Genomic DNA, 22,513 nt, shown 5'->3' on the forward strand with positions numbered 1-22,513 from the left:
GTTCTGTTCCATTGGTCTATATCTCTGTTTTGGTACCAGTACCATGCTGTTTTGGTTACTGTAGCCTTGTAGTATAGTTTGAAGTCAGGTAGCGTGATGCCTCCGGCTTTGTCCTTTTGACTTAGGATTGTCTTGGCAACCCTGGGGGTTCTAATGCACATTGAAGTTGGAGAAACAGCACTGAAGAGTTTGGTCAGTTCCTTCTATACCATATACTTGCAATTCTAGTAGTTACTGCCATGTGGCTTTGCAGGGGACAGGGGTTGTGGGGGGAGCCTGCACCTCCACGTGGACAGATGTGGACACTTGAGAGAAAGCTTGGCTAGTACCCAAGACAGCCTCCTCTGGTTTCATTTACAAAAAACAATTATTGATGAGGGTAGCAGACTTCATGCGCTACACCCCTGTTAGTGATCTCTCTTACAACAACTACACAGAAAAAGCAGGACTTCCTCAGAACCACATGCCTGAGGAAGGGATGGAGGCTCAGTGGGCCAGGCTCAGTGGAGAACGTCTGCCACTGCTGCACCACTGATCTGTGGCCAGGAGCTGAGCACAAGGACTGTGTTTGCCAGGAGGGCTTGAGGCCATAAGCCTTGGAGCTCCAATCCCTAGTGCTCTCTACCATGACTACTGAATGTTTTACTAATGATGGCCAAAACTAGGGTTCCCAAATTTATCAAACAAAAATAGAGGATGACTAGTTAAATTTGAATTTCAGATAAATAACAATCTTTTAGTACAAGTATGTCCCATGTTTATCTGAAATCCAAATTTAAATGGGTGTCCTGTAATTTATCTAGCAACTTTACCTAGGGTTTCTCTGTGCCGCTCTAACCACAGAAGGGGCTGAAGTCCCCATGTAGCTTGCCCCCAGCTTGGAGCTCCATGATCCTGGCCTTGGGTGGGTCCTATACCCAAGGCAGGTGAAGAGTGTGTATGGACAGGGTGTGGATTTCCTGGGCAGAGGCAGGAAGCTCATTCGTGCTGATCTAGCTCGTATGAGATGCTGGTAGTGTGTTAAACATTTGACTAATATCTCATTTAATCCCCTGACTACCCAATGAGTTAGGCATTATCATTATTATTCCCACTTTAGAGATGAGGAGACTGAGGCTCCACGATGTTAAAACCACAGGCTGTTAAGTGGAGGAGCAGGGTTGATACCCCTGCGGCCTGTGCCAAGTCTGGTAAGTCTGGGAGTAGCTGAATCTCCCAGGCCATTCTCTCTGGCAATCCCACGAGTTTAATGCAGTGGGAGCAGCCCCTGCTCCCAAATCCCCAGGACAGGAACCATTCCCAGTTTCTTTTGGCGCTGGCCCAGGGTCTTCTCCAGGCTCACATGCTTGCTGGAGGCTCCAGGCGGGTGGCGAGATCTGTAGGGTCCCTTTGTCCCCGTCCAGCCAGGACAGTGTCCAGTGGCATGAGTTGCCATGGGGACTGCCATCTGCTGTGTGGATACCCATCAGAGGGGCCCAGGGTAAGCGACTGCCCCAAAGGCCCAGCCTGCCCTGAACCCTGAGGCCAGCTGGTCGGCTTTCCCTGCCATTATCCCCCGAGCCAGGCTGAAGGGGGGCTCCCAGAGGAGCTCTCGGCTCTAAGTCCCAGCCCCTCTCAGAGGAGGCGTGCGGCCGAGGTTCTACAGCCAGAGGCTTCTCGGCTCCGAGCTCCGGAGCCAGATGTAACATTGACCTTAAATGGTAAAAGCTCCCCAGAGTGAAGGGAGGCTGGCCAGAGGAGGAAAGGAGAATAACTCAGTTTTAGGTAAGCCTCCCCTATATCCTAGAATAACCTGCCTCTTCGACTGGGAAGCAGAGGGAATCTTCTCCTCCTTAAAGGTACAGGGTGCTGGGATGGGGGCGCTAAACTTTAACTTTCCTGGGGAGCTGGCTTTATTGGGTGGCATTTCAGCTGACTATCTTTATTGTTGCTGTCTTAAGTTTTAAATCAGAAGTGAATCTTGCCAGTCCTAACTTAACTAGATTGTGCTCCTTTTGCTTGCTGTTGGAAAGTGTGCACAGCTCAGGGTGAAAATGTGGGTCGTGACAGGCGATTGCAACCCGTAGCTTTCCTGTGGGCCCGTTTGTGGCAACAATGGGGTCTTCAGCTTAGGCAAGTCTGCTAGGCAGGGCTTTCTCCCCTCTGTGCTTCCCATGTCTCTCTCTCTCTGTCCCCCTGTGCCCCTCTGCCTTGAACCTGGGCGGCATGACCTGTCTAGATCCTTAATTCTACTCCTATTTCTGTCTCTGCCCTTCCCATCCTGTGTTCTGGTCACAGCCCCTGTTTTTATCTCTGTCCCTGTCTCCTCTTTTGTCTCCAGCTTCCCCTGGCCTGTGCAGTTCCCTGCTCCCTAGAGGGGGTGTATGTGCCCGGCTCATGCCTGGCCCTGCTTACCTCCAGGTGCGATTCCTAGAGTGAGCAGCATTTGGACTGGCTTTTTCCAGAGGAAAAGCCAGTGGAAGCCAGAGGCCAGAGAGAGGCCCAGCTGTCTTGCTCCCTCCTGCCCAGGAAACAGTTGTAAAGGCTATAGAGGCTCTGCAGTTTGAGTAAACAGCAGCCTGGGGTCTGGGACCCCTGGCCAGTGCTCCAGCCTCCCAGATCTTGGCAGCTGCTGTTTCCCAACACTCTTCAGGCTGCTCGCCGGGGTGGTGCAGGGAAGTAAAGCTGGTCTGAGCAGGGTCTTTTGCAGGGAAAAGGAGGAAGCTTCCCGGGACTGTGAGGCTGGGGGTCCAAAGGAGTCAGGACTTGCCAAGGATTGTGTTGCCCCCACAGAGGGACAATGACATGCTAGTGAGGCAGGTGGAGTTGCCCATCCCCCTGCACTCCCCTACCCCAACACTTCTATGGAGGAGGGAACTCAGGTTAAGTGACTTGCCTAAGGTCATTCTACCAAGATGGAGTGGTATTAGGACTCAAACCCAGGTCTGTATGACTCTAACTCCAGTGCCCGTGCCTCTCAACACAGCCGTGAATGCCAGGGTATGATCCTACCTCCAACTGTGTCTTGCAATTTTTGACCTAATGGAGAAAACTGTTGTCATTATCATGTTTGTGCCATCCATGATTCCATTGTGCGTGCGTGTGTGTGTGTGTGTGTGTGTGTGCGCGCGTGCATGCATGTTTGGTGGGTGGCTGTTTATGTTCACGGCGGATGTACCTATCTTTATGCTTGGAGGTAAGGGAGGCATTCCTGTGTCCTTTATCATCTTGGAGGGATAACCATGTGCTAGCTGCTACGACATGATTGGTTATCCCCATAAATGTGTTTCCGCAAGAAAATAAACAGCAAACACATGGTTATTACTGTGTATTGAACACTGTTCCCCTTCCCATACAGTAACTCATGACTCCCACAGCTCTACAAAGCAGGGGTCATTCTTTCCACCCTGGTTTTGTAGAGGACACTTTAGCACAGAGAGGCTGCTCAGCTGGTGCTCGGCCCCAGGCTGTGGTCTCTGCAGGCTCTGCTCTTGACCTCCATGGTCAGCTCCCCTCTGCTTGGGACCTCATGTCAGAGTGCAGCAGGGGAATCACTGGCCCCCTTGCAACACGGTACATCTGAGGCTTTCCACAAGGGATTTCGCATGCCCCTCACAGAATGCCATGAGGGATATGTCTTTATCTCACTGCTCCAGGTGAGGACACTGGGGCTAGGGGATGTTAAATGACTCATCCAAGCTCACCCAGCCACCAAGTGACAAAGCAGGGAATTTAAATAGTATCTTGGGTAGGGAAGTTACGGCCATGTGAAACTTACTTGAAACTGAATCCCTGGGAGGCTGAGAGGGCTCATGGTTTGGGGATGAGGAGTTCTGTGGGTCTGTGTAAGGAAGCTCGGTTCCTTGCCTGATGGGCTGGACTATACATGATGGGTCCTCGGCTTTCTAAAAAGCCCTGCGTCTCTCCTCTAAGCCTTTGTAACAGAGGTGGGCAGAAGCACCCCACACCTCCTGGAGGAGCAGACTGAGCCCTGCAAGGGCAGAGACCTTATTCTGTTCCTCACCCGCTGCGTGTCTAGCACCAAGAATGATGCTGGGAGCACACAAAGTGCTCAGGTTCAACCATGTTTCTGTGAACACATGGACACAATGCTCATAAAGTGGGTTCTGGTTATACAGGGCCCCAGGTTGATTTTGTACACGTGCCTGATGATCAGATTCATCTAGTTTGACTTGAGAGAATACAATGTCGGGGCCTGAAGTTACCCACCTCTCTCCCCCTACATCCTCTCCTGGGTCACCTCACAGAGCCTGGACTGCCCCTCAGCCACTTTCTCTGGGGCTTATTATCAGCAGAGGAATTCTGTTTGCTGACTGAGTAGATGCAGAGGCCTGGGTAGATAGGGAGAAGAGAGCTTGGGGCCCCTAGACTCTGGCCCTGCCCCTGCCCCTTGGGGAGCTGAGTCAGAAGAGGGAGATGGAGAACTGAGTTCTCAGATAGTGATGCAAAAGGAAAGAGGGGAGAAAATTGGTATTAATTGAGCTCCTACTTTGTGCCAGGATCTGTGCTAGCTCTGTTATTTAATTTAAGCCTCATGTTAGAGATGAGGAGAGAGGCATACAGCTAGTAGGTGGACTCCAGCTCAAGCCACCTTGGTCCAAAGTGGGCACTTCCTGCATTAGATGTCATCTGGGGCAGTTACTGAGTATCACAGTCCAAATCATGGGAAAATCATGAATAGAGGGAAAGGGGATATCATGTTAGTCCTGTGGACCTTGGAGGCTAGACTCTGAGTTCAGGTGAGAGTCCAGGGAAGCCTCACCAATGGGCCTTCAAATTCAGAGTCTTAGCAGAGGCAGCCCATGCCCGTGACCCTGGACAAGCCCTGCCTTCTCTGCAAGGACTTTCTCCAGGGGAGGTGGAAAGCAGAGGACAGTTGTTCAGACAGGAAACTTTTTTTTTTTTTGGAGACAGAGTCTCGCTCTGTCACCCAGACTGGAGTGCAGTGGTGTAACCCCCACCTCCCAGGTTCAATCGATTCTCATTCCTCAGCCTCCCAAGTAGCTGGGATTACAGGGAGTATCACCATGCCTGGCTAATTTTTACATTTTTAGTAAAGTTGGAGTTTTGCCATGTTGCCCAGGCTGGTCTTGAACTCCTGATCTCCAGTGATCAGCCCACCTCAGCCTCCCAAAGTCTGGGATTATAGGCATGAGCCACTGCACCTGGCCAGACTGAAAACTTTTCCTAGCAGGGAACAGATGTAAAAAAAGTCTGCTAAGGCTGGGCTTAATCAGCTCTGGTTACTTTCTTCCTATTACTTTTTTATTTGTAATTTGTAATTTTTATTCAGTTTTTTCTAGTAAAAAAAGTAATGCATGTTCTTTGCTAGACTTTCTTGGCAAATACAGAAATGGATATAAATAAGAAATTCAGAAATAAATATAAAGAAATAAAAAAACCCTCTAGAATCCCATTCCTCAGTGATGTATTGTTTATATTATGGTGTGTTTCTTTCTTTACATTTCTCTATATTTTGTAAAACTAGGGTCTTAGTGTATATGTTATTTTTTAGTCTGCTTTTTAAAACTGAGCATTCTAATATAATCCTTTTTTCCATACCATTAAAGATTCTCCAAAACATGATTTTTCAATGGTTTTATAACATAGAGTCATTTTAGCTGTGCAGCAATTTAATCACTGTTCCTCTTCTTGGCATTTACAAATGTGATTTTTCTCTGGGGACTTTCTCAGTGGCACATGTGATGTGACGGCTTTTCCTTAGATTTATAGCATTTGGAGACTCAGCTCTCAGAGGTGGGTTTGTGTGGTGTGGCCCAAGGTGTGGGCTTGCTCCGCAAGATGATTGTATGTGGGATATGGACCCAGCCTTAAACACACAACATCACATTGTAAGAACATTATTCCTTCTTAAGTTCTTTTTATTCCTTTAAATGAAGGAGAGAAAGCCTCTATTTGAGGTAGGGTGACCAACCGTCCAGGGCCACCCAGGAATGAGAGTTGCTGCCGGACCTTCAGTGCTAAAATTGGGACAGGTCCTGGACGAATCCAAAAGGTTGATCACCCTCATTTAAGCCTCATATGCCTTCAACATCTTTCTGTTTGTTTCCTTTCTTGACAAAATGAGAGCAGGCCTTACCTAAGGTTTAATAACTGTTTTCATTTTATTTATTTTTATAACTCTATTTGTGGTAAGTGGTATTGCTTTATCCATTTAAGGTAGGTTTATGAAGTTTCCCTTTTAAATAAAAGTAATGACAATGGTAGCTAACACTTGTTGAGTGTGTGCCATGTGCTAGACACTTTCCTAATGCTTTACCTGCATTCGCTCATTTAGTCCTCACAGTAACCCTCTGAAGTAGTTACTGTCATCGTCCTCCTTATACAGATCAGGAAACTGGGGCACAGAGAGGGTAAGAAACTTGCCTAACAACACAAAGTTAGTAAATGGCCAAGTGGGGTTTCAGTCTTCATTTTCTGGCCCATTGCTCCTCGAATGAAAGAATATTAAGTAAATAAATGCATAAGTAAAACACAGGCATGGCAAAAATTGTGAGCATGGTGTATAAATGAGTCAGGTCATTCCACCACAGCTTGGTGGAAATTGGGTTGTATGAACTTGGTGGAATCCCAGTATTGGTGAGTGCAGGGTGTTGGGGAAGTTGAGTCATCCCAGCAAAACCAACAGGAATTTAGGAACCAATGGGCTCAGTGAGAGAGGCTGGAAGGGATGAGACTATACACTGCACACAGCCTGGCTCTAGGGGTGGGATGTGGTTCCCAGAGTGGCCACCAGGGAAGGGACACAGAGAGGCCACAGAGAGTTCTGTGGCTGACAAGCCAATCAAGAGGGTGTTTCCAGACACCCCAAGGTTCCTGGCTCATCAGAAGGAGAAGAAAGCCTGAAGACATTCTTGACTTTGCTCATACAGGTGTGGTGAAAATAACCCTGGACCCTGAGTCAGGAGGTGGACTCAGTGTTGGCCAGCTCTTCCCTTATTATCACAGTGGGGAGATGACATCTTGTAATGGAGGCAGCATAGTGTCCCTATGGAAAGTGTGAACCCTGGAGCGACCGTGTGGCTCCACCACTGATCAGCTGTATCCCTTGAGCTGCACCTAATCCGTTGGAGCCTCAGCTTCCTCTCCTGTAATGTGGGTTCAGTATCCCTTGTCCAAAATGCTTGGGACCAGAGGTGTTTCAGATTTCACTTTTTTTTTTTTGGACTTTGGAATATTTGCATATTTACCCAGTTCAGCATCCCAATTCCAAAAATCCAAAATCTGAAAGGCTCCAATGAGCATTTCCTTTGAGTGTCTTGTCAGTGCCCAGAAAGTCTTGGATTTTGGAGCATTTTAGATTTCAGATTTTTCAGATTTGGGATGTTCGCCCTGTAATGATAGTGTCCATTTTGCAAAGTTAAATCGCTTAGCCCAGTGTCTATTCTTAGCACTCAATATACATTAGCTCTTATTATTTCTAGCCCCTGTCTGTTCCCCTCCAGAGATTTCAGCAAGAAGACTTCTGTACTGGGTTTGAGGCTCTGACCATCCACAATCCTGGGTCCTATTCTCAACTCCAAGAACACCCAAAGTAGAGTGGTGGACTTACTCTCAAGAGGATTGGGCATCTGTATCTGGTGAAGTCTTTAAGGAGGCCCAATAAATAACACCTCTTCCTTCATTGAAGCTCTAAGGCTTGTTAGGAGTTCAGAGACTAATATCACCCCTATGACTGATGAAGCTGGTATTGGAGAATGTGGTTTGGATCAACAGGCAAGTAGGTTTTCTAATACTGTATTGAATAGATTTATCCCCCAGCCCTATGGGATGCTCACTGGGGAAAGTAGGGCCCTTGAAATATTAAAGCTTGGAGAAACAGAGCAGAAAGCATGTCCCCTGAAAGCAGCTAATTCCCTAGAGAAACAGAAGAGGGAGGGCTGAGCTCTTCATGCAGACGTTTCTCAGAACTCACCATCAGATAGCCATTCTCTAGGCGTGGAAGAGCCTGGCACTGAACTCTAGGGTACCACAGTGAGGGCCTGGCTAAAGCCCACTTGCAAGGCTGGTCTCTCATGGGCACCTGGTGAGACTTGTGCCCTGCCCTAGTGAGAGACAGGCAGGGCCAAGGCTGCAGGAGTTCCCACATGGTCCCATGGGCACCCCCTCTCCTCCCTTTTCCAGTTAATCAATCCTCACCTTTTCTCCAGAGATGCCTGGTGGGGAACTTGTTTAATGCAGAGACCTTCCTTAGACAAGGCAAGCATCTGACTAGAAGTATCTGTGGGGATGAATTTTCCTTTTTTCACAGAAGTTTCATTTAGGCAACTCCAGACAGGGAGCAAGTGATCACTTAACTCCTTTCTTCTGGGTTACTTCTTACAGGTAGATGAGAAAATATATGGGAAAGGAACTACAATTGTTTGAGCAAGTTTGTATGTACCAGGCACATTTTATACAATATCTCATTAAATCTGTACTTTAGCCATGCAAGGGAGGTATTTGTGAACAAACTGATTCAAGGAGGATAGTAACTAGTATGAGAAGAATGAGAGTCAAACCAAAACCATCAGACCACCAAGCCCCATCTCTTTCCATCTCTCTGTGGCCTATAGACCCGGCTGCGGGACAGAGTGATAATGCCTGACCCTTCGTTCCTGCCCCTATAAGAACAAAGCCCTGGAGGTCCCAGTGCTGCTGCTCAGAGCTGAGGTCCAGAGCTTCTGGGGCAGGGCACTGGAGCAGCTTCCCCACTAGGCTTGCTCTTTTTTGCACCTCTCTTGGTTTCTTTCAGTATGTAACGATCTTTATCAGGTCTCCTAATCTTGTTTATGAACAAGTTCCTTCCTCTATTTAGAAGGAAAAATACAAATTTAGAATCATAAGCTTTTTACTGGCAAGAAATGTCATGTCCTACATTGTGTGTCTTGAGTCGCTTTCTATGGCTCACCAAGATTTGTGCCCTAAAAGTCTATAAATGTTGCCAAGGTCACCCAGTCTGTTCAAATCCCAGCCCCACAACTTACTGTTTGACTTGGGCAAATGATCTAACCTCTGAGTCCCCTTACCTATGACACGGATTGCTAGATCTAAAGTACTTATACCTGAATAAGTACCCAATAAGTAATTATTATTATTGGAGCCCAGATTAATATTGAACACATGGGTCTCCTCTATTTTGGATACTCCCAAATGGTCAGGTTTCCCCAAGGACTCTCTTGTCATATTTTCTTTCTTTTTTTTTTTTTTTTTTTGAGACGGAGTCTTGCTGTGTCTCCTGGGCTGGAGTGCAGTGGCCGGATCTCAGCTCACTGCAAGCTCCGCCTCCCGGGCTTTACGCCATTCTCCTGCCTCAGCCTCCGGAGTAGCTGGGACTACAGGCGCCCGCCACCTCGCCCGGCTAGTTTTTTGTATTTTTAGTAGAGACGGGGTTTCACCGTGTTAGCCGGGATGGTCTCGATCTCCTGACCTCATGATCTGCCCGTCTCGGCCTCCCAAAATGCTGGGATTACAGGCTTGAGCCACCGCGCCCGGCCCTCTTGTCATATTTTTGACTCGTATGGGTATGGTAGAAAGAATGGTAGAAAGAATGTAATGTCTTCCTGGGCTTCTTACCTAAGACATCTTTCTTGTTTCCCACCTGAGATCTAACTGGTCCCTGATGTAGGTTGCAAGGCAATGATGATAAGGCTAGGTGTCAAGAGAAACCTGGCTAATTGGCTTCTAAGAGGCTTCCCCAAGGAGCATCACTTTGGGGATGTTCTAGAGTCCTGGACCTATCCCTAAGCCTGGTTAGTGACCTGGAATTGGTTAGTTGATTGCTTATGCAGAGACCGACTCACAATAATCAAACTCACAAGAGACTGAAGTATACAATTTTTTTTTTTTTTTTCAAGAGAGGCAGGGTCTTACTCTGACCCCCAGGCTGGAGTACAGCGGTATAGTCACAGCTGACTTGCAGCCTTGACCTCCCTGGCTCAAGTGATCCTCCCACCTCAACCTCCCAAGTAGCTAGGACTACAGGCATATACTACCTCGCTTGGCTTATGTTTTAAACATTTTTTTTTTTAGAGACAGAGTCTTGCTATGTTGCCCATGCTGGTCTCAAACTCCTGGACTCAAGTGATACTCTTGCCTCAGCCTCCTAAAGCACTGAGATTACTAAAGTATACAATTCTTTTAATTTTTTTTTTTTTTTTTTGAGACAGAATCTTGCTGCGTCACTCAGGCTGTAGTACAGTGGTGTGATCTCGGCTCACTGAAACCTCTGCTTCCCAAGTAGCTGGGATGACAAGCGTGTGCCACCATGCCCAGCTACTTTTTTGTATTTTTACTAGAGACAGGGTTTCACCATGTTGGCCAGGCTGGTCTCGAACTCCTAACCTCAAGTGATCCACCTGCCTCAGCCTCCTTTCAAAGTGATGGGATTACAGATGTGAGCCACTGCACCCAGCCAAGTATACAATGCTGAATGTCTATGTGCCGATATATAATGGGAGCGAAACCCTTTCCAATGAGGGGAAGGCAGAAAGTTCTGAGGGGTGGGTCACCTAGGCTATGAGGCGGCCTGATGAGCCACCTCTGCCTGCAGCAGAGAGACTTCCCCAGAGCTCAGGAAGGGCCTCTTTCCTCTGGGAAGTTTGGACAAACCTTTCTCTTTGCTGTAGAAAAATGTTCTATACAATGGTGGTTATTATGTGATATTTACATAGTCTGTTCCAGCACACAAGAAATTGCAGATCCCACCTATATATTGGTTAAAGTTCTTTGATTGCCAGGTCTCAGAAACCTATGTTGGCTCACTTAAGAGAAAGTGGGATTTATTATAAGGTATTTGAGAAAATCAAAGGAAAAGGTAGGTAGACAGCAATGCCTCAGGAAGGCAGGACCCAGGGCAGCTTTCGGGTCCCAGCAGTAGGAACTTGCCAGCCTTTTCTCTATAGGAGTGGTCTTCAAGTGTTTTGGATGTTGCATCTTATTAGTTTAGAGAAAATTTTTTTAGCATGCACCTCTAATTTATGTATATTTCTTTATTATAAATCATATTCATGAGCTATTGTACTAATGTTTTACTTTATAAAACATATAAAAATAGAATTTTTTAAAGAATAAGAAAGATGAAATAATATTTTGAAAATCATGCTTTATCTTTTTTAAACAGTGTCAATGACTTTTCTGCTTTCCCTAAATAAGTATTCTTTAGTCATGACTCTGTGTGCTTCTTCAAGGGGAAAGAGAAGAAAATCGTGTTACCAGAAGCTAGTGAGCTCAACAGCCGGGGAAGAGGGTCCATCTAGAATGAGCTGTAGCTAAGGAGAGGCACAGTCACTGTCAGAGATGTGGTGCTGGAGCAAGGAAGGAAAGGCCCAGGCCTCTCTCTCCTCCCATCCCCTACTGGTCCATTGGCCAAACTCAGCCAGCAAGCAAAGGAGCCCAGGTTATACATTCCATAGGTGTCATCCTGAAGCACACAGCAGAGAACCAGGGGGCAGGGCAGGGAGAAAGGGAAGGAGGGCAGAGGAAAACCAACTCAGATACCTCATGTGGAAGAGGGACATCCTTACTTCCTGAATTATTATATTAAATTTTCAGTTTCATCCACTAGTTTGTAAAAAATTTTTTGAGAGTTACTTTTAGCTTTATTGGTAGAAGTATTTTCATATTTTCATTGTACTTTTTTTTTTGCATAAGCCTTTTAAGCCACATACCCATTTTATGATAGTAGGTTTGGTTAAAACTAGGTAAATATGTTTTATTAACCTATTTACTTGGGCACCCACAAACTGTGTGGAAAGCAAATGGATACATGAGGGTGCTACATCAGTTCCGTAACATTGTAGAACTCCCCGTGAGCCCTTATAACAGCTCACAAACTGGACATAACAGTGGCCTTTCAATACATGAACCAGCACCATTGCCAACCTGTTTATTAAATATTAAGAAGTGTACCTTGTTACTATTTTTAATTAAAAATTGAAGGTTTTTATTTTAAATTTCCTTCCTATATCCCACCAAATCATCCTGCATTCCCTGGATGACATACTCTACTCTGAAGACCACTGTCCAGGCCACAGCCCCAGTTTGACTAGGTTCCAGAAGCTCCTGGTCTCTAAGTTCTTGAGAGAAATAATCTGATAAGTCCAGCTTTGATCAGGATCAATCAGTCATGGCCAGGGGACAGGATTGTGGGGTATAAATGTGGTCATGTGGAAGCCATCCGTCATATACAGGGGTTCGTACTAAAGAAGGGAAAATTGCTTAAAGTAAAAGTGTCTTCAAAGAATGTCAACACCTACTTATTTAAAGTTGTCTTTCTGTCCTGCCTTCTAGAGATGTCTGTTAAGTCTCCCAACTCTGCAACCCCATATACAGAGAATTTCTTGGGTTACTTCCATAGATAACTAATCATGTCCATTGGGTATAGGGTTTTATTTTTTTTAACCTTGTTAATACATTGGAGGGCAGCTCCATTTCCTTGTGGTTATCTCCACGTATAGCCAACATTCCTGACAGGTCTGGGGTTCACAGACCTTATCAGACTTAGAGGAAGACTATTTCTCAGGCCAGCTGGGCCCAGAAACGAAAAAAAAAAGATATGGTTGGTTATAGACATCAAGGATCTGTTGCATTAGACTTGAAAACATTTGGCAAGTTGTCCCTATATCACGATTCCTGTAGTTTATAAAGCACAAAAGTTGCTTAGGCACATGAACAAAGAAAGCCTGACTTTTTAGAGTCCCAGAGGGGAAGATTCCATTTGCTGAATCTCCAGAGACTTGTTTCACATGTCAAGAACAATAATAATGTGCTTATTACTATAACACATGTCATTTATTGAGCACCAGCTAAATACTATGTTAAGTTCTTGACGTACATTATCCCATATTTTTGCCGCATCCTATGATACAGGTTATGAATAATAATATCTCTATGTTACTAATGAGAAAATGGAGGCTTTGTGAGGCTGAGTAGTTCACTCAGGATTACACAGCTAGAAAGTGGCAGAGCCAAGGCCATATTGCCCTTGGTGCAAAGTGCATGCAGCCCATCAACAGATAGAAACTCATACTTGGAGTTTATCAGGCCAGGAGAGAGTAGAGCTGGGACAATAAGATTTCAAAAAAGCCCATAATAGATCATTATGGGCTTATGGAAAGGTATTAAGGAAAGCTAGCACCATGGCAAGTTTGTAGCAGGTGTTTGGTAGAGACATTAAGTAAATGAACAAATGCATGCATGAATGAAACCGCTCAGGTTTAAGGGCAGTTAAGGTCTTCCAGCATCCATCCCTGGTGCCACTTCCTAGGCTAAAATGAAGACAGCATATAAGCAGTGGTCCTGAGTTGTAGACCTGGTTCTGCCTTCAACTCATGTTGTGCTCTTGAGCAAATCAAATCTTCTTTCCAAGTTCTCATTTTCCTCATCTGTGAACCATTCACCCCCCCAAGGCCCAGTGATTCACCCCAATAGTTGCATAATGGAGCCCGTCCCAGAGCAATAATTGTGCTGGGCACTGTCAGTGACAAGCAGGAGGACTGCAGGTGTGTTTGAAGAGTCAACTGTTATTGTTTACTTTCTACAATCCCATTCAAGTCCTTTGGTGACACTTAGAACTGGCATTGGGTCCAAAGTTAATGGAAGGTTGTGTTTTTTGTTTTTTGTTTTTTTTAAATTTACTGCTAAAGGGAATGTCTATTTATTCTCTTTTTTATTAACAAGACTCTTGACTCATGCGTTAGATATTTACTGCTCAGATTGGAAATGATGGTCCAGGCATCCACTAGAACCTGGCCCCTCTCCTCTCACACTGTAGGGCCAGCTTCTCCAAAGTCTCCAGCTCTGGGAGCAGATGACTATGCCCTACAGGAGTAGTGGGTGGTGACAAAAGGACAGGATTTCTGTTCCTTGGAAGGGATGAAACTCATAGGCACCAGAATTTGAGGGGCCTCCAGAAGGCGTTGGGCACCCCCTAAGAGCTCCCTAAGTAGATGAGACCTGGTGAACTTGAAAAGACCCAGGAAAATGGATCAAACAACTAACTAACATCTGCATAGCACTTTCTCCTCCCACTGGAACTCACTGACCCTCCCTGAGGACCATGAAACCATGTTATCTGTGTAATCTTTCATGAATTATCTGGATTTTACAATTTTATGCATCATAGGTAACATAACCCCTCTCACTGCCCCCTCTAACCTGCCCAGCCCCAAGGACCTTATTAGGATTTTTGTGAGCCCTATGTCATGAAAGGCATTGTTCTAAGAAGTTTATATTACATAATTCACATGATTATTATTATCCATGTTTTACAAGTGAGGAAACTGAGGCATAGCGAGATGAAGCAGCTTGCCCAAAGTCACATGGCAGGGCTGGGATATGAACCCAGGCAGCACAGCTCCAGGGCCAATGGACAAAATTACTGTCCCCTCTCCCCTCTGGACACCCTCTAACCTGAGAGGGTTTAGGGCATTTCTGAGTGGATATTTCTTTCTCCTTCCTTTCTTTTTCTTCCTTTCCTTCCTTTCTTCTTTCTTCTCTCTCTCTCTCTTTCTTTTTCTTTCTTTCTCAGTTTCATTCTTGTTGCCCAGACTGGAGTACAGTGGTGCAATCTCTGCTCACTGCAACCTCCATCTCCTGGGTTCAACTGATTCTCCTGCTTCAACCTCCTGAGTACCTGGGATTACAGGCATGCGCCACCACGCCTGGCCAATTTTTGTATTTTTAGTAGAGATAGGATTTCACCATGTTGGCCAGGCTGGTCTCAAACTCCTGACCTCAGGTGATCCGCCTGCCTGGGCCTCCCAAAGTGTTGGGATTACACATGCGAGCCACTGTGCCTGGCCCAGAGTGGAGTTGTGGAGTTTTAAAGAGGACACTTTGAGATACTCCTTGGAAAAACATTTCGTGGTCAAATAAATTTGGGAAATATTATATCCTTTCACCCCTTCTTGGAGATTATACTGCACATTTGCTTCTTAAAGGCTCTGAGATGTCCTGCAAGACAGAAACCTATCTCCTGCTGATATTCCCAAATATAGTGAAACACATAACCTTTCTTTTCAGAGCTCCTGACAACATCTCCCAGAACTGGAGTTGTATAGAACTCTATACAACTTTGGGGAAAGTGGCTAGTGGTCTCCCTACTTGGGTGGACACAGGATGGATCACATGGCATCTAGAGAGTCCTCGCTGCTTGCAGAACTGCTAAGAAAGGCTCTTAGCGAGCCAGGTCAGCTCACAAAGCTTCTGCCTGAGAGATAGACAGTGGGCCAGAGTGAGGAAGGCATGGCTCTGAAGGCTTCAATCCCTGTTTGGCCACCCATTAGCTCTGTGACTCTGGAGGTCACAGCATCACATTGAACCTCAGTTTCCTTATCTGCAAAGTAGCATCCACCTCATAGAGCAGTTGGGGGATTGAATGAGTAAACATGCCTAAAGCACCAAGCACCAGATCTGTGGTTGCCAGGGTCTGGGGGGAAGGGGAGCAGGGAGTGACTGCTTCATGGGTACAGAGTTTCCATTTGGGATGATGAAAGTGTTCTGGAACTAGATAAGGGTGGTGGGTGCACAACATTGTGAATGTACTTAATGCCACTGAATCGTATGCTTTTAAAAAGCTCTACGCTTCTGATGGATAGAGAATGTTGTTATTGTTATCGTTGCCTGTTTCGCTTATTTCTACAGTCTCCTGGTCTCATATAGAACTAGGACACTAAGATTGGAAGCTTCCAAGGAGCAGTATGGACAACTTCACCACGTCAGGCTGAAGGACCTTGTGCCTCTTTCCTACTCCAAAGAGGTCAGGGGATCCCTCGGTCCAAGGATAGTTTCCTCCTGAGAAAGGGAAGGGGATACTCTTGGGTTGAACAAAAGAACAGGGAGGAAATTTAGAGAGCTGAGGTTGAGCTTGTGGGGCACACTCAGATTTAGACTTATAGCAGCATCAAAAGGGAACATTAACCTGGGATTGCAGAAGGTGACAGAAGACACAGAAAAGGTAAACATTGGTCTGTTTGGTACAGGCAGAATCTGCCCCAGGAAAAAAGCTTCGATTATAAATGAGGTGCCAACTGGCAGAATGTGTGCAGAGGTCTGTGCCAACATCGACCAGTCGCCTACCAAGAGGGCATTTCTAAACAATGGTGGGTCTGAGAATACATTTCAGAAGGTGGCTATTTTACAAAGACTTTGGGAAAAAAGGCAAACTGAGAGAGGGCCACTGTGGTGGTGTGGAAAGGGCACTGGGCTGGGGTCAGTCTCAGCTGGGCTCCTAATGGCCGTGTGGCCTTGCCGCATCACTTCATCCTCTGAATCTGTCAGCCTCCGCATCTAAAATACAGACATAATAGTTTCCTCCTTATCGTATTTCTGTGAGGAACAAATTAAATAATATGTCTGAAATATCTTAGACAAAGGAAAGCTCTAAACAGCAAGAGGTCAGTATTAAAAACTAAGAACATCCTTTAAGGATTGCCATTGGGAGATGACAAGATGAAATCCCTTCCTTCTGAGAAGCTTGGGCTCTCTCAGGGTGAAGGCAGTTAAATAGACCCACTATGTTGGTGAGGCTTGGAGATAGCAAGGATAAGCAGCTTCCTGGTAAATGTAAAATTTCCGTATGACCCAGAAATTCCAGTCCTAGGTATATATACAAAAGAATTGAAAACAGGTGTTCAAACCAAAGTTGTATAACAGCACTATTCACAATAGCCAAAAGGAGGAAACAACCCAAATGTCTATCACGTGATGAATGAATAAACAAAATCTGGGATGGATGGATGGATAGATAGATAAAGACAGACAGACAGATAGATAGTTAGATAGATATGATGGAATGTTATTCAGCCATAAAAAGGAATGAAGTATGGATACATGCTACCATGTGGATAAACCTCAAAAACATTATCTAAGTGAAAGAAGCTAGACAGAAAAAGTCACATATTGTATGGTTCCATTCATACAACTATCCAAAACCGGTTAAAGCCACAGAGACAGAAAGCAGATTCGTGGTTGGCAGGGTCTGTGGGAAAGGGGGAACAGGGAGTGACTGCTTCCTGGGTACAGAGTTTCCATTTGGGATATTGAAAAAGTTCTGGAACTAGGTAGGGGTGATAGGTGCACAACATTGTGAATGTACTTAATGCCACTGAATTGTACACTTTAAAATGGTTAAAATGATAAATTTTATGTCACACATATTTTATCATAATATTTTTTTAAAAAAAGAAGTTTACTGGTGAAAAGGAAATGTGACCCAAAGTTTAGGCACCCCTCTCCTACAGTATGGTTGAGGGGAGGTGACAGGGTAGTCAGAGTTTGTCAGCTGGAAGCCAAGGTCTTGTGTCAGCAAATTCGCAGAGGGTCTAGAGTGAGCAAATCTTGTGCAAGTGTCCCAGGGGATCCTGAAAGGAGTAAGACATGCTCCCTGCTCTCAAAAAATGTATAAATTACTCTCACGTCATAAACACCAAGAGGTACTATATAGTATGTACAAGGGAGACATTGATTCAGGAGAAGGAGACATTGACTCAGTCTGGGGCCATCCATGAAGCCTTCTTGGAAGAGAAGGTAGCTGTGGATCTGCCAGGTAGGTAAGAAAGAAGTGAGGAACTTCCCGGGAAAGGTACAGGGTTGGGAGAGTGGAGGGAGCATTTCAGAGTGGGGAAGAGGTTGGCATGAGTGGGGCACAGAGTATGCATGGACCCAGAGGGGAAGGTCATGGGAGAGACATGCAAAGGGAATTAGGGTCAGATGTGGAGCTTTGCAGGTGGATCTGAGGAAGTTGGGACATGATCTCCAGGCAGTGGGGAGTCAAGGCATCTTTTAAACCTGTGTTTGAGAAGTCAGTGCAGTAAAAGACTGAAGAACGAGAGACTGAGGACGGAGAGATGAACTGTGGCATTGTCTCTGCAGAGGCCAAGGAGCACCCCTGCCCCAGAGCAATGGCTGTGAGAAGGGTGAACCTCCAAACATACTCAGTTTTGCATTTGCCAGGATTCTGGTTTGCCTGGAGTAGAAACGGATTCAAATTAGATTAGCAAATTAGCAGAATGTTCTGGATCGTATCATTGAGAGTTCTAGGGCAATTTTGGACATGGCTGGATCCATGGCCCCATTCCCTCTATCTCTCGGCTCTCCTTGGTATTAGAAGTGTTCTCAGGTGACCTCTCCTGCGTGGTGGCACTGTGGCACCTGCAGTTCCCAGCCTATCCTTTCAGCAATGCTTGCAGCAAGAACTCCTCCAACAGTTCCAATAGAAGCCACCGAACTGAATGTATTGACCTGGTCTGAGTCATGTGCTCATTCCTCAATTACAACCCAGAGCTGGGAGCATGGGATATTCTGTGGGGCCAGTGCAGTGTTATAGCTCCAATCCTACAGTGGGGTCGATCACCCCCATCCCAAGCACAAGTGTGATGAATATGCTGCTGTTACCAGAAGAAGGGGGACTGGGGGCCACATGGGCAAAAATGCAGCTGTTCCCGCAAAGTACTGACTTTGTGCTGAGTCATTTACACATCTCATGTCATCCTCTCAACCACTCTGAGGTGGAAACTGTTTTCTCCCACTGCATAGGAAGAAACCAAGGTGTAGATTAACTTATCCTCCCTCCTCACCCCTCCATCACTTTCTCTGTTCTGCGCTTCTGGAATCTCTTAGGGAGGCAAAGTGAAGCCACTAAGAGGCAGTACAAGCATCACAGCTAAGAACCTGAGAACTAAAGCACATGATCATAAAGATCAAATCACGATTCTCTAGGCAGAGAGATACCCAAAGTGCATTTAAATCAAGAAGCCCATGCAGTGGTTACAGATCCTGGCCATTTAGTTGTTAGATGGGAGGCCAGCCTCCATGAGGCAGGGGAGAGGCTTGTTCCTGCCTCACTCCTGTCCATGAATAAGGCAGCTGAGAATCATGGTTGATCAGTGTGTAGGAGAATGCAGGGTGTGAATCTCTAGGCATGGGAGTATAACCTGGGCGAAGGTGGCCATTCCAGAGCATTCATTGCTGACAAACTTAGTAAAGACTGCAGCTTCCCACTCTTAGGAAGGTGCTACATAAGAGGATGAAGGGGCATTTGTCAGTCAGGGAAGAGGTCGAAAAGGGTGTTTCCTGCATAGAGCACAGGATATGCAAAAGCACTGAGGTAGGCCTAGAGTGACAAGTCTTCATGATGATGAAATTCCCTGAGATTCCAGAATAATTTTATCAGAGAAAGACAAGCCACTGTGGAAATGGCTCCCTGTGGCATCAGCAGCAGACCAGAGGCTCAGGGTTCCCCAGGTCACTCTGCTTCCCCAGTCATCATTGTTAGGAATTAAGTCCCAACTCAATGATAGAGAGCCACCCAGGCTCCTTCTGCAAGGAGCCATTTCTGCCCTTCCAAGCCATTTGCAGTGTTAAAGTTCTTGGACCTGGTAACAACAAGTGGCAGGCATAAATTAGCATTTCCTCTTTGGGAGGCAGAGCACGTGACACAGTAGAGGGGAACCGGGTAGGAGCCAACGGACCCAGGAGAGCTTAACAGTGGCCCAGATCCCACTTGGGGTCTGACAAAGGCACTCTGAGTGAATGGGGACATTTTAGAAATGCTGACATTCCCAGGGGACTGGCCCAGCCCAGGGTGGTGAGCAATTTTAGATACTCTGGCTACTATTTTTGGAGCCTGAATCACATTAATTCACTGCTGCTCCAAATGGTGCACAGCCAGGGAGGCCTTCAGGGAGCCCAAGGGCTGTTTCCCAGCCCAGCACTGGTGCAGCTTGTCCAGAATCCACAGGGCGGTGCCCACTCCTTTCTGCTGTAGGTCACCGTGCATTTCCTATTCGTGTGCCAGTACATGGTGTCCAAAGCCCCCAAAATCTTCTCCAAAGAGAATCCTTCATATGAGGGGATGAACCCTCATCTTAGGATGTGACTTGAGGGTATTTCAGGAATATTGTGCAGCTTGGACTCTTGCTAAATCCGGAGTTAGAAGAAGACGGACCCGGGCAAGAGATATCCAAAAACATCCCTGACCTTCCCTCCTCAGAGTAGGCTGAATCTGAGTCAGGCAGGGAATTGACACTGTGCAGGGAGCAGTCACGTTTCTGTGGAGTTTTAATTCCCTTTCATGAGCCTGTCAGCAGCAGAGAAGCCACAAGACAGAGGAAGGGGCAACATGTGATACCTTTATTGGGCCAGGTCACCAGGTCTGGAAGGGATGAAAGGAGCGTGGAACAGAATGTGTTCTGGGAAGTTTCCAGCTGAAAGCCCAGAGGAGCAGTGCTGGTGTGCTTGTAGTAGGCCACATTCCTCTCTGTTTCCAAAGCCAGTCTCTCCCGATGAGAGGGAAAGAGTACTGGGAAGCTCTGGAGTGAGGGATGAATCCTGTCCTTCAGCCTCATTTTTATAGAGACTTCAGGGTGAGAACTGAAAGGTGTCACCCCCATTCGTGCCCATCCTTGTAAAAACCCGTTTGTTTGAATGTCTTTGCTAGCAGAACTCTCAATGCCTCAGATGAAGAATGGCTCTCCCTACAAAAATGATTCTACCTTTGGGAATGTTGTGCATGTTGAGGGTGATGTGGGGTGTGTGTTGCATCTGTGCACTTCTGGAGCATCTTGAACTACTGTATCCCAGCTCTCGCTCTTTGCGCTTGCTAGCAAATTGCCTGCTTACTGCTATGTCTCTTACCCCTGAGCTCAGTGCCCTGGTCTACCTGGTTTACTACTGCACAGAGCTTGGCACTTGGTAGGCGCTCTGTAAATATGTGTTAAATGGAAGAACAGATGAGTAATCTGCACATTCATCCCAATGAGTCTGTCTTTCTTTTGCGGTGTAGTCTTGTCTCCATCTCTCTGTCTCTCTGAGCCCGTGTCCCTGTCCCTTCATCTCTATTTCTCTTAATCTTCTTATTGTTGCCTCCTCCTTCATTTCACCTCACACAAGCCCATCCTAGACACATAATCTATCTCTTTTCCTCAACCTGTTTTCTTACATTATGTACATTCAGCAATTTCAGAGATGGAAAGCACCTTATAAATCACCAAGCTTAATGTCTAATATTTATGTTTGAGGAATCTATGCCCAGAGAGGTCACAAGGCACTAAGGACCAAAGCTAGCTTCCTTCTCTTTTTCTTTTAATGGAAGTTAGAAAAAAATTTTAAACAGCTTTGTTAAAATATAATCCACATGCCATATGATTCACCTACTTAAAGTGTACAATTCAATGGATTTTAGGATATTCAGAGAGTTATGCAGCCATCATCTCTGAATTTGGTATATTCAGAGAGTTATGCAGCTATCTAATTCCAGAATATTTTTATCATCCAAATAGATACTCCATACTTATTAACAGTCACGTCTCATTTCCCCATCCTCCCAGCCCTAGCAACCATTAATTTACTTTCTGTCTCCATAGCTTTCTCTATTAGGGGCATTTTATATAAATAAAATAATATGTGTGGTCTTTTGTGACTGGCTTCTTTCACTTACTATAATATTTTCAAGTTCATCCTTTCATTCATTTTAAGTTTCATACTTTAGCATGAAACTTAAAACTTATATCATTACTTCATTCCTTTTCTTTGAGACAGAGTTTCACTCCGTCACCCAGCCTGGAGTGCAAGTGGCATGATCTCAGCTCACTGCAACCTTCGCCTCCTGGGTTAAAGCAATTCTTGTGCCTCAGCCTCCTGAGTAGCTGGAATTACAGGCGCGCAGCACCAAGCCCAGCTAATTTTTGTATTTTTAGTAGAGATGGGGTTTTACCATGTTGGCCAGGCTGATCTCAAACTCCTGACCTCAAGTGATTTGCCCACCTCAGCCTCCTAAAGTGCTGGGATTACAAGCATGAGCCACCGAGTCTGGCTCTTCGTTCCTTTTTTTGACTGAATAGATTCTATTGTATGAATATACCACATTTTATTCATCCATTAATTACTTTATGGACATTTAGTTTGTTTCCATGTTTTGGCTATTATACATAGTGCTACTATGAACATTGTGTACGTGTTTTTATGTGGATATGCATTTTCATTTCTCTTGGGTACATATCTAGGAGAATTGGTAGATCATGCGGTAATCCTATGTTTAACCTTTTGAGGTACTGCTAAGCTATTTTCCAAGGTGATTATGCCATTTTACATTTCTACCAGCAATATATAAGGGTTCTGGTTTCTTCACATCCTAGTCGACACTTGCTGTTACTTGTCTTTTTTATTTTAGCCACCCTAATGGGTGTAAAGTGGTATCTCATTACTGTTTTGATTTGTATTTCCCTGATGGTTGATGATGTGGAACATCTGTTCATGTGCTTATTGGCCATTTGCATATGTTCTTTGGGGATATGTGTATTCAAATATTTTGCCTATTTTAAAATTGTATTACTTATCTTTTTATTATTGTGTAATAAGAGTTCTTTATTCTGGATACCAGTCCTTTATTAGATATGCTATTTGCAAATCTTTTTCAATTCTGTGGGTTGTCTTTTTACTTTTTTGATAGCATCACTTTCAATACAGAAGTTTTTTATTGTGATGAAGTCCAATTTATTTACTTTTTCTTTTG

General features: G+C 45.4%; 1 protein-coding gene across 3 annotated transcripts in view; it reads left to right on the forward strand.

Moving 5' to 3' along the window:
• Positions 1-1,311: 1,311 nt before the first annotated feature.
• MRVI1 (murine retrovirus integration site 1 homolog) overlaps positions 1,312-22,513 on the forward strand; it is a 119,613-nt gene continuing 98,411 nt past the window's right edge. For all 3 annotated transcript variants that reach the window (XM_023189979.2, XM_023189983.2, XM_023189984.2), the window contains exon 1: positions 1,312-1,764. In XM_023189979.2, the coding sequence (XP_023045747.1) occupies positions 1,698-1,764 (67 nt within the window). In that variant the 5' untranslated portion in view covers positions 1,312-1,697. The remainder of the gene's footprint in view (positions 1,765-22,513) is intronic.

This window comes from Piliocolobus tephrosceles, chromosome 13, assembly GCF_002776525.5.
Source record: "Piliocolobus tephrosceles isolate RC106 chromosome 13, ASM277652v3, whole genome shotgun sequence".
Lineage (NCBI taxonomy): Eukaryota > Metazoa > Chordata > Mammalia > Primates > Cercopithecidae > Piliocolobus > Piliocolobus tephrosceles.